At 36.3% G+C, this 18,625-nt stretch overlaps 1 protein-coding gene and 1 long non-coding RNA gene across 9 annotated transcripts in view; one reads left to right on the forward strand and one right to left on the reverse strand.

Moving 5' to 3' along the window:
• Positions 1 to 18,625, forward strand: part of LOC112640875 (uncharacterized) — a 93,148-nt gene that overhangs the window by 72,185 nt on the left and 2,338 nt on the right. The window lies entirely within an intron of this gene.
• The window catches only part of RPAP2 (RNA polymerase II associated protein 2), an 80,494-nt gene that overhangs the window by 23,120 nt on the left and 38,749 nt on the right, over positions 1 to 18,625 (reverse strand). For 7 of the 8 annotated variants that reach the window (XM_049111685.1, XM_025417647.3, XM_049111681.1 and 4 more), the window contains one exon: positions 12,664 to 12,732. In XM_049111685.1, coding sequence (XP_048967642.1) covers positions 12,664 to 12,732 — 69 coding nt within the window. Of the gene's footprint in view, positions 1 to 8,973; positions 9,071 to 12,663; positions 12,733 to 18,625 lie in introns of those variants that run through there. The other variant, XM_049111683.1, reaches the window with a different exon arrangement.

Below are 18,625 nucleotides of genomic sequence, written 5' to 3' on the forward strand. Positions count from 1 at the left end.
AACAATGTCCAAGAAAAAAATGCATAGTCAAAGACTATTCACCAAAATCTTGGCAAAGGAGTGTGCTATGGAAACCACTAGTTGGTGGAGGTCTTGCAAGTCAGTCCCAATCCTTGGCTCCAAAGGATCTACAATGTCTTCCTTTACTGCTTCTCCTCAGGTCCTTCCTTACAGATATCCCTAAGTTTCCTTCCAACAAGCTGGATCATGGCCCCTGGGCATTAATGCCTTCCCGATGGCATTCAGGGTCCACAATGGGGTGCTGTCCTGATTCTGGGCTGAGTGGTGGCTGAGTCTGGGCATTAGACATGGGCAGCCCCCTTACCATTCTTTAATTCCAATTCAACTACCTACTGGCAAACCACCCAAGTGGGTAATCTGCCTGAAACCTTTCCTATTCCTGAACAGGAATAGCCTCTGTGCTTGTAGAGCATTAAACCAAATGCACCATCTTTTAAAATTAGTTCTTCCTACCCCATTTCCCTAAAGGAACCACTATTTTCCTAGTCATCTATCTTAATACAGTCATATTGTGGGGTATTACGGGTTTTGTTCCAGACCACAGCAGTAAAGTATCATAATAAAGTTGAATGAATTTTTTGGTTTTCTAGTACATATAAAAGTCAGGTTTACACTATGCTGTAGTCTATTAAAAAAGAATACACCTTAATTAAAAATAATTTAGGGATGCCTGAGTGAGTGGCTCAGTGGTTGAGCGTCTGCCTTTGGCTCAGGGCATGATCCCAGGTCCGTGGATCAAGTCCTGCATCAGGCTCCCTGTGAGGAGCCTGCTTCTCCCTCTGCCTGTGTCTCTGCTTCTCTGTCTCTCATGAATAAATAAATAAAATCTTTAAAAAAAATTAAAAAGAATTTAAAATGCTATCACCTGCGTTTTCAGTGAATTGTGATCACTGATCACAGGTCATCATAATATAATAATAATAAAGTTCAAAATATTGCAAAAATTACCAAGATGTGCCAGAGACCCGAAGTGAGCAAATGCTGTTGGAAAATGCGCTGATAGACTTACTCAATGCACAAACCTTAAATCTGTAAAAAATGCAATTACCCTCAAAGAGTAATATATGTAAAGCATAATCAAATGAAGTGTGCCTGTATTTTGAAATCATTTATTATTCCCTATCCACCCCCAACACACACACATTGCTAAACCTTGTAGATTCTGGAGCTATCATGTCTCTTATCATCGGTCTCTCCCATTTAGTTTTTGTTGTAATCATTTTAGTTCACTACCTCATTGCTCTTTGGTCATTGCTCTTTGGTCAATGAGGTTATCACTACTGGAGTCTCTGAGAAATCAATTTCATAAATGGTGTGGGCAAGAATAAGAATGCAAGAGATTAATGAAAAGCACTGGAATTACTGACAGCAGACTAGTTTTTTAAGAAGTTTGTTAAGTGAATGGATGTATAGTCTGAGGGGGTCAGTGAAATTAAGGACAAAGGACAGTTTTTTTTTTTTTTTTTTTTTAAAGATTTTATGTATCTATTCATCATAGGGGCCGAGACATAGGCAGAGGGAGGAGTAGGCTCCTTGCAGGGAGCTTGATGCGGGAATGATCCTGGACCTGGGATCATGCCCTGAGTCTAAGGCAGACAATGGGTGAGCCACCCATGTGTCCCTCCATTTGTTTTTGAAACTTCAAAGATGAATAAGCAATTGGAGGCAGGAGGGAAGGAGTCAACAAAGAGAAAGGACAGTTTCGTGATTAATCATTCATTCATTCATTGCCAGATATTTATTGTAAATTTATAATTAGGCACAATACTAAGTGCTGGGTATATGATGGAGAATAAAATCAGATAAAGAACCAGCCCCTAAAATTTTCAAATTGAATGAGAGAGGCAGACATTAATCAAGTAATCATACAATTAAATATAAAACAGAAAACAAGACAAGTATAGGAAAGATAAGTGCACAGTATTATAAAAGCCTATTTATAAAGATATGTATTTTAGTCAGGGAAGTTAAGAAAAATTTCTTGAGGAAGTTTCCTTAGGTTCTAAAAAATGAAGGGGAATTAACCAAAGCAAGAGAGGAAGGAAGAGTATTTTGGACAGAGGAAACAACCAATGTCCTATGGTGAGAGTGTGATGAGAAAGGCTGAGAGAAAGAAGGTCAGTGTTCTGGGAAAGGGAACAAGGTAGGGTGGTAGGAGAGAGGAGGCTGGAGAAGAAGGGGCTATAACTATGCAGGGCCACACAGGCCACAATAAGAGGTTTTTCTCTGAGAGCAGTTAGAAGCTTTTGAAGAACAGGTGGAAGACAGGATCAGAGCTAAAGCACAGGTTTCATGACAGTACTCTGCTCAAAACTTAAATGACTTTCACTGTCCACTGAAGTAAGTTTATCTGCCACAAATGGATCTTACTCTACAGTAGACCCAACTTTCCAACAGCTCTTTCCAGTTATTTTTTATTCTTCACTAAATCGTTTCTTTTTGCTTTTGTCCATGCCACAGGTACTTCGTACAATGCCCTCATCCTTTCATTCCTATTTCTTGAAACCCTTTCTATCCTTTGGGCTCATCACAAACCCCACTTCTGTGAAACTCTTTTTTTTTTTTTTTTTAATCATCTTTCTAGTTGAGATCTTTTGCTTCTTTGCAACTCCCAACAGTCTGTGCTTTTTTTGCCACTTGATATATTTAACTTTTTACTGTAGTTACCTGTGCACATATTCATCTCTCCCTTTCTAGAACATCCAGCAGACTGTAAAGTCTTTGAGTGCAGAGGCTTTGTTTAACCTTTGTGTCCTGCACAGTGCCTATGATACAGTCTTACCAGTAGAAGCTGCTCAATACACATTTGTTGTCTATCTTTAAATTCAGATTTCTAAGTATTTGGAACCTTTTCAATTATTGTGTAGATACCAGCTTCTATTCTGATTTAACAGAGTGGTCTCATTTCCTTTTCTGGCATATATAGATCTACTTATGTTGATTTTCATGGCATGGATTAGAGACATAAAAAAAATACTAAACCAACTCTTTAGAAGAAAAATCAGAGCTATAACTCAGGTACTTATCAATCCTTTAGCTAACAACAAGATGATACTATCTCAGAGAAGAAACTCAGGTTGCCTTACCATACCTAGTTTAAAGAAGATTTATCAACGAACACTTGAGATCTTCTCATCAATGAATGAAAAAAAAAAAAGGTAGGAAGTAATAAAGGAAAACACTATTCTAGAACCACTTTAAAATGTCCTTTAATGTGATCTGAACAAAGAATCTATAATTCATATGAGCAACTTTCTGGACATCCCTATTCCCAGAATAAAATGTAAAGAATAAAACAGAAGAGGGAAAAAAGTTCCACAGATTGTAGTGAGGATTCTGTAAGCAAAATAGTTTTAAAACATATTTTTCCATTAAAAAAATCAATGAACATTTTATTTTGCTCTTCACCACTGTAAGTAGAATGCTGAGGTACTAAATCACTCCACTGTTTCCTTTTGCATCCAGAGCAGGTTCCTCCTCTTTGTGGAGAGCAACATAATGTCAGCTAATATAATGTCAGTCGTAGTAGAAAGAGTAAAGGAATCTTAAAGGAGTGTTCCTTTGACTTAAATGAGTACTCTAATCTTTCCACAGAGTGATTAGCTGTATCATTCAATGCATTTCTTTGCCAAGCTTAATGACTAAGATAACTAAGTAATAATACTTAGGCAGAGTCATCATGGTTCTTTATCAACAAAATTAAATTGTTCTCTATGCTAAGTATACTCATCCTCATTGTCAGTAGCCTTTTACATATTGCGTTCGAATAACTTCTTATATATAACATCTCACAGTTGAAATCACACTAAGTTAACTTAACTTGGATATATAGTCTAACCACTCATTTTGCCAACAAGAAAATAATGCAAAATGAGGTTAAGAAACTTGTGCAAGGATATAGTGCCATTGCAAAGGAAAAAAACAAGATGTAATCCAGAATAAGACTGAATTTAGGGTTTTAAGAGGCTCTTGCATGCTAATGGTAGTTTAGATGGTAAGGGAATTACATTTAATAAAAATATTGTAATGATTAATAAAAATTATTTAGATGCACTTAAATTGCATTTAGTTTCATCCTAGGCACAAAGCTAAAGTCTCAAAATCGAGAGGCATATGAGGCTATCACTATTAAGGATTTCTAAGAAAAATAAAGTAGAAAAGAACATAGCATGAAGAAGTATGTCATTATGGGCTTCCTACTTCATAACTATTATCTAGGAAATGGAGATAAAAACTTTGATTATAAATGACTATGCTAGCCAAATAAAAAAATGTTTTTCTTATAACAGATGGTTTATGCCCTGATAATGTTTGTATTTAGTGCTTTAGGATTACCTATTAATAAGGAAGCAGGGATGCTTTTCATTGATATTTCTAATTCAAAGCAAACAAGTTCTTTGTAATTCACTTTGTACTGATATATTACACAAGGTTTGTTTAAAGGGCTGGGCTGTAGTGACTTTAAACTTTATATCTAAATCCTGCTTGTGACAGATCTAAGAGCAGCTTTGTAGAGGAGTGTTGGAAAAGCTTTTCTTCATAATTGTTGCTTCGTAATTGTTGAAGAAACATAATCGTTTCTTCATAATTGTTGATAGTGGCTCCAACTATTTTTGTCATTGCTCTAGCACTGAAATGGAAACGGAACTAACCAGTGGTGTCCATATGCAACCATCATCTCACTCTTAGGGTGCAGAACCCTGAAGCTGGGTATGACAAAGCCCTTAGGCCTCTAGCTTCCTAACCTCCCCAGGCCTGTCCTTTCAGTGAGCTCAGTCAGGATGTGAAAATGTCACTGGCAGATACAGAGACTGTCTCCTCAAATTGAGGCTGTGACTAGCAAGGGCCAAGTGCTACTTGTTACCTGCATTCACCAATGCTGCCACTGCTGCTGCTTGGAATGAGGAAGCTAAAGGGAAAATCTTTTGGCTGAGGATCCTTGGTGACTTTAAGATGTACTGTGGCCTGAAGTTGAGGACTCTCAGTTACTTGTAGTTAAAAACACTAACATTATAAAATTATCAAAAATACAAGGAATTCTGAGGGGAAAAAAAAACCACTGGCTTTGGTTAAAAATTTAAATACTATTTTTTCTTTAGAAAAATATCTGGATTCCCAGAGTAAAGCTACTTCAATTTAAAAATATATTTTTCGTATGTAAACTCTCAGCAGTAAGTATGGGGTGGTGGTGGTTAGAAATAATCTATTAATACTCAGTAAACAAATACTTAAACTTCACAATGACAATGGTACTGTGATAGTTAACATAAGATAAACAGATCCAAGATTTACACAAGGAAAAAACAAACAAAAAGAGGAATTTTATGGATATTTAGAAATCCAAGAAAATAACACCTGTTATGTTTCAGACATTCAATTTATATGGTCTTATAATTCAATACTATGGTCTTTCTGAAAGGGCAGGGGGTCACAGGCAGTATTTTGCATATTAAGGAGAAATTCCTAGAACATAACAAATTGATATTACAGGCCCATGAAGGTCTAAAATCACTCATAATAGGCATATTTAAGTTTTAGAAAAACTGCAAATATAAGTCTCCAACATGACTACTGAATATGAGTAAACCTCTACTGTTCAATCTATGGAGCCCTCATATATTGCCAGTGGAAATTTGTTTTTTTTTTTAATTGGAGTTCAATTTGCCAACATATAGCATAACACCCAGTGCTCATCCCCTCAAGTGCCCCCCTCAGTGCCCATCATCCAGTCACCCCCAACCCCCGCCCACCTCCCTTTCCACCACCCTTTATGTTTCCCAGATTTAGGAGTCTCTCATGTTCTGTCTCTCTTTCTGATATTTCCCACTCATTTTTTCTCCTTTCCCCTTTATTCCGTCACTATTTTTTATATTCCCCAAATGAATGAGACCATATAATGTTTGTCCTTCTCCGATTGACTTATTTCACTCAGCATAATACCCTCCACTTCCATCCACGTCGAAGCAAATGGTGGGTATTTGTCATTTCTAATGGCTGAGTAATATTCCATTGTATACATAAACCACATCTTCTTTATCCATTCATCTTTCAATGGACACGGAGGCTCATTCCACAGTTTGGCTACTGTGGACATTGCTGCTATAAACATCGGGGGTGCAGGTGTCCCGGCATTTCACTGCATCTGTATCTTTGGGGTAAATCCTCAGCAGTGCAATTGCTGGGTTGTAGGGCAGATCTATTTTTAACTCTTTGAGGAACCTCCACACAGTTTTCCAGGGTGGTTGCACCAGTTCACATTCCCACCAACAGTGCAAGAAGGTTCCCCTTTCTCCACATCCTCTCCAACATTTGTTGTTTCCTGCCTTGTTAATTTTCCCTATTCTCACTGGTGTGAGGTGATATCTCACTGTGGTTTTGGCTAGTGGAAATTTAAAATAGTGAGCCACCTTGGAAAAAAGGCTAGCAGTTTCTCAAAAGATTAAACAGTGTTAACATCATATGGTAACCCTACTTTTCAGTATGTGTAAGAGAACTGAAACATATTCACATCAAAACTTGTACACAAATGTTCATGAGAGCCAACAAGTAGAAACAACCTAAATGTTCAACAGTTGATTAATGGATAAATAAAATGTGGTATATCCACAAAATGAAATATTACTCAGACATAAAAAGGAATGAAGTAGTTTTGTGCTACAACATTAATGAACTTTGAAACATGTTAAGTGAAATATACCTGACACAAAAGGCCATTATATAATCCCACCTGTATGAAATATTCAAAATAGGTAAATTCATAGAGATAGAAAGTAGATTAGATTAGTGGTTGCCAGGGAATGAAAGAAGAGGAAATTGGGACTAAGCTAACAGATATGCGGTTTCTTTTTTAGGGTGATGGTAATGTTCTGAAATTAGACAGTGGTGACAGTTGCAAAATATAGTGAATATACTAAAAACTAGTGAATGGTCCATTTAAAAATGGTGAATTTCATGTTATGTGAATTTACATCTCAATAAAAATTTCAATGATCTTCCATTATGGTCTCAAGACTACTCAGAACCAAATTGGGAATGTTAGAAGAAAGGCCTTAGAATGCTTCTGAAAACCAATAAATTTCTAAGGAACCTTCTCTTATTTTTCATGGTATGCTCACAAACTTCTCTAAGGAAATTAGTGATGAGTGGGCTAAAAAAACAATCTGCTGAGGCAAAAAGCCTTAGTCACATTTTTCTATTCATGCCTGGTACCCTAGGGAACTGACTCTCCTGAGTGTCTATCTGTATGATGGTTACCTAAAGTGGCTGCCCATATCCAGTGAAGGCTTTTGTTCAGTGATCATGGTCAAGTTGAGCTTGTATAAATACCATTTTTCAGGACTTAACATGCTACTCCCTAAACGACGGGTATACTGAAAGCTTTTAGGGGGAATAAACTATTGCATGGTCTCTGCCTAGGAAGTGGGCCACAGTTCACTGGAAATAGACAGTTCAGATAAATAAAATGAAAGCAGACATTTTGTGAGATGATCTTGAAAGCTTTCCATTAGAGAACATCAAGGGCGTAAAACTAGGAATAGAGTATATCCATGTTAAACTACAAGTCACTCTCTTCCTTCTCTTCTAAGTATTCATCTCCTTCATTAGATAATCCAATCATTCCCATGAAACGACCTTACCCCTCTCCAAGGCGACCCACTATAAGACACTCAATTCCTATGCTACAGTTAACCACAAATTATCATAATGCAAAGCACTGGCTATTTACGAAGGTTAACGTGGAAAAGTTAAGGTTTTCTTTTTTTTTTTAAGATTTTTAATTTTTTTTGTTAAATTTATTCATGATAGACATAGAGAGAGAGACAGACAGAGACACAGACAGAGGAAGAAGCAGGCTCCATGCAGGAGCCTGACGCCGGACTCGATCCCAGGACTCCAGGATCGCGCCCTGGGCCAAAGGCAGGCGTCAAACTGCTGAGCTACCCAGTGATCCCCCCCACCTCCTTTTTTTTTAATTATTCAGAGAGAGAGACAGAGGCAGAGACACAGGCAGAGGGAGAAGCAGGCTCCATGTAGGGAGCCCAATATGGGACTCGATCTGGGATCTCCAGGATCACACCCCGGGCTGCCCAAGTTAACGTTTTAAATAACAAAAAGTCAATGAGGAAATCCCAGTTCTGGCATGTGGGTTGTACATAAAGTAAATTAGGCCAGTTAATCTGCTTCTCCCTAGCCTTCTATATGGCTTCTCTTTGGCTGCTAGTCTGGACCTTTCTCTAGGTTTCCAGTTTTTAGTCAACATCTACATAATCCCTTCACGTGTTACAGGATGAAGTATAATAAGAGGTCAAAGGAGACTAAGAGCAAAGGGAAGAGGAAAAGGAGAAAAGGGATCAAGCCAACGGGGATGTTCTATGGCTAGAAAATCTTCTCAAAATACCAGTCAAAATATTCTCAAGGAAACTACTGAGTACTATGATGAAAAGTAATTCTATAGTTTTTGCTTTTCCTATATTAGGAGTACGATGAGAATTATGAAGAATATGTAAACAAATATGATACACTATAAGGAGGCATCATAAAATGTAATGTAATAATTATGCTTGCTAATTTGGTATATAAACATAAAAATTATATAAATACATTAGCTTTACACAGTATACAGGCACTAACGTATTTATAGCAGACTGTCTATATATTCATACACATCTTTATGAAAAATCAGGCATCAAGACTATGGAAAGAGGCTAATATTAGAGCATTACTTTGTGGGCAAATCAGATTCAACTCTGTATTTTCAATATATAGTAATGTAAGAGTAAAATCTGACAAAGTTCAACTAAGCTAAAAAATTACTATAAGCAAGTGTTTAAGCAATAACACCAATTGCCAGGCTACTTTACTGCATTTCTAATGATTTATTAAAAAACAAAAAAAGGGGCGCCTGGGTGGCTCAGTTGATTTAATGTCTGCCTTCAGCTCAGGTCACCATCTTGAGGTCCTGGGATGGAGTCGAGTCAGGTTCTCTGTTCAGTGGGGAATCTGCTTCTCCCTCTCCCCCCAACCACCGCCACCCCAAATAAATAAAATCCTTAAAACAAAACAAAAAAATTTTGGGTCAATTATCAGTATTACAGATGTTCTACATAAGGAATTCTTCAGAGTCTTTGCTAATTATAACATTAATTAAATAAACATGAAAGGACTAAAGGTAAATTCCTTCACTGTTAAATAAATGTATACTGTTTAGGCTCTGATTTAAAAGGTCTTTTTGTGTGCCCTTGGTAGCTATTCAAGGTCTGAGTACAAAGTATAAATATCCATAAATGTTGCAGTCACACTGGGCATTCAAATCATATGGAGAAATGTAAATGAAATGGGAACAGGTCATGACGTATTTTTATATATAGATAGATGTATTTCATTGGGTGCACAAAGAAGTGTATAATTCAATTTGATCAATTCCTTCCTGAGATTTTATGAGAATAAAATTCCTATCAGTATAAATGACAGATTATACATTGTGGTTTAAATTTTTCTAATGTTAATACATCTGTGAAACTGCAAGGGAAGTTAGGAGGAAAAGATGATTTGATACAGAAAAACCTTATTTTTACTTTTAATAATACAGATGTGGAAATTCAAGAGCCAGTCCTCTTTTATTTTTTTGGACTACCATGTTTTGCTCAAAGTATTGAGTTTTTTCCCTCTCTAATAAGAGTTAGACTGGAGCCAGCCTAGCAAAAATACTAACAAAATGTATATTTTTTTAAGTGGTTCTCAAGAGGAATTTTGATACAGCTTTCATACATTAAACAAGTGCTAATAACAAAACCTTATAATGTTCATATACAAAGAACAGTACCATTGTTAAAATAATACTGAACATACCATTTTTTTATACTCATCTTCAGTGACGATAACTGCCTATCAGAATCTTTTTCCTAGCTATAGATTTATAAGAAGTTCACTTCTAACATAAATTCCAGAAACATCTGGAAGTAATGACTAAAAAAACTTCACTGGAAACTTTAGAGTAGATGCAAAGGTTTCCCGAATTACAGAATAATAATTTTTTAAAAAAGATAATCCCATGTATTCCTATGTTCAATCTTAATGGCAATAAATTAAAAGGCTGTGTAGTGCGGTTACTGCTGCATAAATATGTGTATGTTACCTCCTTTCTCTTTTTATGTCTCTTTGGATGTCTAAGGTCTTCATATTTTTCACTGTGTTTAAGATTCTTTATCCAATGCTAGCCCTCAAGCCTGATCTTTCTTCTCCCAAAGACAAAATGCCTTTCCCAAAAAGTAATTGTGAACTGTAAGTGGGCAGAAAGAGGGGTGCAAATATAAAGTATAATTATACTTCAGAGAAGTCAATGGGATTAGTATTTAACATGATAGATAAGTATTTTAACTTTATACCCATCTCATAAAGTAATATTTACTCTAAAAGGATAATAAAAGGACAAGTCTGATAACCAAAGGGCTTATGAATTGAGCCAGAGATTCCTTTGGGGGAAGAAATATGAAAAGCTAAAGGGGACTTTCTGAGAAAAGGGGAAATAAATAAATACTGGAACAGAAGACAAAACTCTTAGAAGCTGGTGACTGAAGAATAAGGAGATCCAGCTAGTGAAGGTACAGAAGGTGTAAATGCAGAATGGAAGAGATCAGGAATAACATGCAAGGAACACCAATGGCAAAAGTTAGGATTATGAGAAAATAATATTTGAAAGGCAAACACTGAAGAAAGTGTTTCAGCTGACTTGCTTTGTCTAGTGACCAAGGATTTTAAAAGAAGCCAGAAGAGCCCTAACTGGACGGGATTTTAGTTGTCCAGGTATCAAAAGGACCAAGGACTAGGAGAAAGATGGGCAGATCTAGCTAGGGGTTAATGTATAATGAAAGAGAAGGATTCAAGGTGGATGACAAAAGGAACTAGTTAGTGTTTACTGCTACCTCAAGACTGACCACATAAGTGCAACGTGCAATACAAATAAGATGTGGGCAGTTTGTTTCTTAACTTCAATTAGATTATTATTTTTTTGGTCATTGACCCTCAAAATAGGAGAATTCTCTATACTATATCCAAAATTAGGGAAGTCAAAAAATGCCTAAAAGGATTAGCAAAGCCTCCAATAGTTTGTGTCATATGGGGGCCTCAATTAAAATCAAACACTGGAGGTTTACTTTTGTGTGGAATAATCATTTGAAATTTTAATGGCAGCCTTTTTCATTATTTCATTTTTTGTATGTTATTTGTTCCTTGCTATACATTTTGGAGAAGATGTGTCAAGAGTTTGATATAAAAAAAAGCAGGACCTAACATGTGTCCTAAGTAAACAGCTGCTCATTAAGATAATACTTCCAGTTACTGGCTTAGAAAGCAAGATTCTGAGATTACTGCTTAGCCCAGGCCTGTGACTTGTCAACCAAAAAAGTTACTTCCTCTTTAGTATAATGAATTGCAGAAGTACAGTTAAACAGTTATCTATGAGGGTTTATTGGCAGGCATAGGATATGGTGGGTGAGCAGAGATACTGATATTTTTTTTTTTTGCCAGTGACCAAAATATTTACAAATTTCATAAAATGGAAAGAACTTTCTAAAAAATTAATAAGATCTGTTTCACAAATAACCAATTCAACTGGAACACTGAATAGTAGAAATGACAAAAGATTTGTTCTTATGGTTGATAAAAAATTTATATGATGGCATTCAAGTAAAGTTATTTTCTGTGTTCTGATTTAATGAATCATGTGAGTTGTATCTGGTTGGGTGACACAGATGCTGGTTCATTGAAGCCTACTCTAATGCCTCCTAGCACAGCCTTCTTTGGGACAGTGAAGCCAGAGTAACATGTCAGACTAAAGAAATATCAAAGAAAGAGAAAGCAGGGCTGGAGATGCTTTGAGGTTGGCTCATAACACTTCTTGACCTGTGAGTGTCCAGTAAGTATTTAGTGTCCTATGGGCTTCAATGACCTAACAAGCACTGAGTAGCAACAGTAATGCAGTAATGTATGGTCCTCAAAAGAAGACTTGCAATTCAAGCTGAAAAACACTACACTTACTAGATGGTTTTAACCCTACTGAAAGACAGTTTTAGAAACCACTAGTGATTTCTTCAAAGGTGAATGAGTATTAAATGTAAAATTTTTATATATGCTTGTGTAGTAACTTGTACTTTAAGTTCGTTTACAACTGTTTGATTTTAAAAATGTTTATTACTTTGGAAAATAAAACTTTCCCAAAGCTGTTAATGATAATAAATTTTGAAGAAAAGTGAGATAGCATTAGATATATTGGTAAAACTAGTTATAAAATAATGATGGTCATTAAATGCTAATAAAAATGCATTGTTAAAAATTAAATTAAAGGAATATTCCATATGTATTCCACATGGAGATGTTCTCCTCTTTAAAAAGATAACAAATAATATTTTTGAAGAAAAAGGCCCTCAGAAGAGAAGATAGTAAGAAAAGATAATAAGAGTAATTAAAGCTTATCAAAATATTGGCATATCACTTTACATGAAAGTTATTTCATCACACAGGAAAGTAAGACACAAAATGGAGGTACGTTTTCCAAAGATGCTTATAAAACCAATGAATAACTTGGTTTTTCCCCAATCAAAATTCCATTTAGCATTGAAAGTTAAAATCTGAAAGAGTACTTACAATGACAGCAACACCATAGCAATTAAGGTCCACTCCACAGGTTTGTGTATAATATTTCTATTTGTTAATCTGCAAAATAGGAAGATAAAGTTTACTATTATATTTAAATACATAAACCATCTATTTTTAGATAAAATCAGATTTTTGATATCATGTATCAAAGAGCACGATTTTCTATTCTTCATATGTTTGATAGGAGTCAGTAGTATAATACTGTGACTTGATCTTTGGTATCTGATAAGGATGATCTCAAAGGAAAGTGCTCCAGCCCCACTTCTATATATTTATAACAACAGTACTGTTAGATACGATGGGAATATGGGAACAATATGGGAAACTAAATTTCATGGTTTATTAAAATACACACATACACACAGTTTCCTGTAACTGTTTTCTGTATTTTCCCCCAGTCAAACGTTTCATTAAAGCTCACAAAGTAATAAGCAATTTCTGATTTGAATTCATCTTTTGCATCTTTCTACCTTGTGGTAGGTTGGCAGCAGGCACTGAGAGGATGTCATAATCCATAGTTTACAGAAATGAGTTGACTTAGTAAACTATAAGACTAAGTCTTCAGTAAGAATTTTTAAAAAGTCAGAAATTAACTCTATCACTTAGTAGTTGATGACAACAAAATGCACTGTAGTCAACTTAGTTTCTCAGAAACCATCTGGAAGAATTGCTCTAAATAAAAAATGATATAAATCAGTAAGAAAAGGGCAGCCCCAATGGCCCAGTGGTTTAGTGCTGCCTTTGGCCTAGGGTGTGATCCTGGAGACCGGGGATCGAGTCCCACTTCAGGCTCCCTGCATGGAGCCTGCTTCTCCCTCTGCCTGTGTCTCTGCCTCTCTCTCTTTCTGTCTGTCATGAATAAATAAAATCTTTAAAAATAATAAAATCAGTAAGAAAAAAAGCCTAGCCAATAATATCTGATAAAGGACTGTTATGCAAAATAGACAAAGAATACTTAAAATTTAACAACAGGAAAACAAATAGCCCAATTAAAAAATGAGCCAAACGCCATAAGAGACATCTCATCAAAGATAAATGACAAATAAGCATATGAAAAGATGCTCCACATTGTATCTCATAATGGAACTGCAATTTAAAACAATAGTGAGATAATGCTATACACCAATTACGATGGCCAAAATCCTGAACCAAAATCCCTCCATCAGAGTCATACATTTGCTATAAATGATGAACCTACATTGACATCATTATCACATTGGTCAAATGTATGGCTCTGTAGCAGGGATGTGGAGCAAGAGGAACTCTCATTCATTGCTGATGGAAATTCAAAATGGTATAGCAACTTTGGAAGAGTGTGGTGCTTTGTTATAAAACTAAACCTACTCCACCATCTGATTGGCAATCATGTTCCTTGGTATTTACCTAAAGGAGTCAACAACTTGGCTATAAAAAATCTGCACACAGATGTTTATAGCAGCTCCATTTACGACTTCCAAAACTTGGAAGCAACTAAAATGTACTTCAGTAGGTGAATGAAAAAATAGGCTGTGGTACATCCAAATAATGGAATATTATTCAGCCCTAAAGATATGTGCTATCAAACTGCAAAAAGATGTGGAGATACTTTATATGTATATTAATTAAGTGAAAGAAGCCAGTCTGAAAAGGCTTCATACTGTGTAATTCCAATTATATGACATTCGGAAAAGGTAAAACTATGGAGATAATTAAAAGATCAGTGGTTGCCAGGAGTTGTGAAATGGGGGTGGGAGTGAGAAGTAGACAAATAGAGCACAGAGGTGCTTTAGGGCAGTGAAAATACCCTATGATACTATAATGATGGACATATGTCATATACTCATTCAAAGCCAGAGATTATATAATACCAAGAGTGAACTCTAATGTAAACTATGGACCCTTGGTGATGATGATATTATCAATGTAGGTTCATCAACTGCAACAAATGTATAACTCTGGCTGGGAGTGTAGCTAATGGGAGAAGCTATGCATGTGTGGGGGCAAGGAGTATTATAGGAAAACTCTGTACCTTTTTCTCAATTTTGCTATAAACCTGAAACTGCTCTTAAAAAATTGTCTTAAAAAAACCCAACCAATAAACAAATAGACAAAGGAAATAAGCAGGTAATTTACAGAGGAGGAAATGGTCGTCAACATTTCAATAAAGAGCTTAAATTCACCAGGAAACATTTGGATGAGTGTGTAATTTCACCAGTAATCTGGAAAACTAGTATAAAAAGCAATTCACTCCATCACATTGGCAAAAATAAAATATTGATAATAGCAAAGGCTGGTGAGAATATGAAGAAATAGTATTTTTAACACACTTGATTGAGCAATCAAACAATTTGGCAACATCTAATAAAGCTGAAATGCGGGATCCCTGGGTGGCGCAGCGGTTTAGCGCCTGCCTTTGGCCCAGGGCGCGATCCTGGAGACCCGGGATTGAATCCCACGTCGGGCTCCCGGTGCATGGAGCCTGTTTCTCCCTCTGCCTATGTCTCTGCCTCTCTCTCTCTCTCTCTCTCTGTGTGTGTGTGACTATCATAAAAAAAAAAAAAAAAAAAAAAAAATTAAAAAAAAATAAAGCTGAAATGCATATGAATAGCTGAACTATTTCACTTCTAGACATAAACCCTAACCAAAATCTCACTTATGTTTAAGGAAATATGTATAAAGATAGTTAATATGCTTGTAATGGGAAAATAATAAGTTGTGGCATTATTATAGAATACTAAAGAGCTGTCAAAATGATGAATGAACTAGACTTACATATTTTGCTCATCATAATTTGAATGAAAGAGAGCAAGTATGGTATCACATTATTTATGTAACTCAAGAACAGACAAGACTCAGTATTATTTCTGGATACACCTAGGAGTAGAAGAATAAAAACACAGAATAGAAAGATATTTATTAAATTCACAGTTACCAGCTGCTTCTGGGGGAGAAAAGGAGAATGGACTGTGAAAGAGAACAAAGGGGAATTCATGTCAGGGCCTTTGCATTGGCAATTCTATTGCCTGAAACTATCTTCCCAAGTTAAGTTTTCTTGTTACTTTCACAATAAGGCATGTCTGGACCATCATATTAAAAAGTGAAACTTCTGGAGGCACCTGTGTGGCTCAGTTGGTTAAGTGTCCAACTCCTGATTTTCACTCAGGGTGCTGAGATTGAGTCCTGTGTAGGCTCTGTGGGGAATCTGCTGGAGATTCTCCCTTTCTCTCCCTCTGCCCCTCCCCACCGTTCACATGCATGTTTTCTCTCAAATCTTAAAAAAAAAAAAAAGGAAACTTCTTTCCATTTCCCAGCCCCAAATTCCCAGCTCCCTTACCTAGCTATACATCTTTTTCCCCTATTCCAGTTACCATCTTTAAAAAAAAAAAAAAGATTTATTTTACTTATTTCAGAGAGAGAGAGAGAGAGAGAGAGAGAGAGATAGAGTGTGTGTATGTATGTGTAGGACGGAAGGGGGAAAGGGAGAGAGAAACACAAGGAGACTCCGTGCTGAGCACAGAACCCAACATACAGCTGGAGCCCAGCATGGGGCTTGATCCCACTACTCTGAGATCAGACCAGGCTGAAACCAAGAGTCAACACTCCACTGACTGTGCCACCTAGGCACCCCTCCACTATCACCTTCTAACATATTATTGTTGATTATTTGTTTTGGTTTTTGCCTGTGGCAGGAATCTGTATGTTTTTCACCTATTTATTTCAGATCAATTCCTTGGGTGTTCAGAATGATTTGATATCTAGCTGTCTTTGAGGGATGAGGCAAGCATAGGGTCCCCCTACTACTCTTGCCATCTTAACTCCTCTCTTCACCTATTTATTCCAAATACCCAGAATGAGGTAGGCATTCCATTAATTTTTTTTTCTAAATGAGTGACTTATTTTAATTAAAATACATACATCTGGATCAAATATTACAAAATATTAATATCTATTAATTCTGAATGAAGAATATGTGTATCTTTATTATACTAACCTGAATTTTCCCATAGTTAAAATGTTTTACAAAATTTTAAAAAGCCCAGATGACATAAAAAAGGAAGTACTACACTATGGTGGTTAAAAAGTCTGACAGACATGTGGGTTTGATACTCAGATCTGTCACTTAGCCATACTTGGAACACATTTCAATAGCTGAAGAACTATTTTTAAATTCAATAAAACAGGAACAATGGTACTACCCACCTCATAGGAGTTCTTATGAGGACTAAATGTACAAAAGATACCCATATTGCCAAATAAACAGACATTTCTCAGCCCCCATCTTAATCTATTAATCTTTCCTAGACCTTCTGATTTTGGATAAATCCATGGCCTCTGCCCTTGGGTCTCTCTTTTCCTCTATATATACTCATTTCCTTGGTGCTGTTATCCAATTTCATAGCTGTAAATATTAGATAACTATGTGCTCACAGCTTTCATATTTATGATCTCTAGCCTGGGCCTTTTCCTTGAATTCCAGACTTCTAGATCTAATGGCTTCCTTGATATGTATTTCCACTTGAATACATAATGGCCATCTTAAAACTTAGTACAGCCAAAGTTGAGCTCATCTTTTCCCAAAACCAGGTCATCCTGCAGATAGGTCCACCTCAGTGAATGGCCACACAATCTTTACAGAATTCAGTTGGTCAGATCAAAAATCTTGTGGTTAACCTTGGCTCTCTTGATGTCCCATGTCCAACTGGTCATCAAATCCTGATGATATTACCGTCAAAACAGAATTTGATTACTTCTTACCTCCACTGCTTTCACCTTGGTCCACCATCATTTCTTGCCTGATTACCAAGACAGCATTCTAAATGGTCTTCCTGCCTCTGCCCATCTACTGTAATTCTCAAATTAGCAGAGTGACATTGTTAAAAATGTATGTCAGATCACGTCTTTCTTCTGTTCCAAATCAATCAATTGCTCTCCATCTCACTTGGAGTAAAAGTGAAAAATGAACATAGCTATAAGGCCCATATAATCTATACCAAACCTACTCCTCGCCCTGTACTTCTCTGACCATATCTTTTTGTACCTTTGCATCTGCTCATTTCTTCAGCCTCACTAGCATCCCTAATATTTTATGAATACACCATGCCTGCTGTACCCAATATAGTTTCTCAGATAACAACATGACTTGCTCTCTCACTAACTTTTAGATCTTTTCTACAAATGGCATCATCTCCATGAGGTCTTCCCTGACCAGCCTATCTGGTCACAGATAAAAAAGCACAACTACCTCCCTCTTCAGTACCAATCCCTTTCCCAGCTTTTGAGGAGAAAATGAAGAGAATGAATTAAGAAAGGGGAAAGGACATATCATCACATAATGATAATACATATATTGTTTTAAAAAGTTTACATATCCTTTGTATTAGAATAGTTCCATGAATGAAGGAATTTTTGTCAGTTTTGTTCACTGCTTTGTCTGTAGCAACTAAAACAGAGTCTAGCACACAATCAGAAAAGGTCAAAGGGTAAGCATGTAAAACAAAATGTGGAAAAAGTTTAAAAAATTCCTTTTCTTTTTTTTAAAGAAATTATTTTTCTACTATACTCAAATTTCCCAAAGTTAAGACAAATTTAAATTCATTTACTCATCCAGCAAAATATGTACTGAGTGCCTGCTCTATACTACTCTTCTAGGCACTGGGATAAACACAAGATCTTCTTGTGTCAAAATATAATTTTAATTCAAATCAGATTTAGAAAAATATCTTGAGGGATCTCTGGGTGGCTCAGTGGTTTGGCATCTGCCTTCAGCCCAGGGCGTGATCCTGGAGTCCCAGGATCGAGTCCCACATCAGGCTCCCTGCATGGAGCCTGCTTCTCCCTTTGCCTGTGTCTTTGCCTCTCTCCCTCTCTCTCTCTGTCTCTCATGAATAAATAAATAAAAATATTAAAAAAAAATATCTTGACCCAAACTGATGACAGTGAATCTTTACCAAGCAACTTCTGATGGAACTGC

Source organism: Canis lupus, chromosome 6 (genome assembly GCF_003254725.2).
Source record: "Canis lupus dingo isolate Sandy chromosome 6, ASM325472v2, whole genome shotgun sequence".
Lineage (NCBI taxonomy): Eukaryota > Metazoa > Chordata > Mammalia > Carnivora > Canidae > Canis > Canis lupus.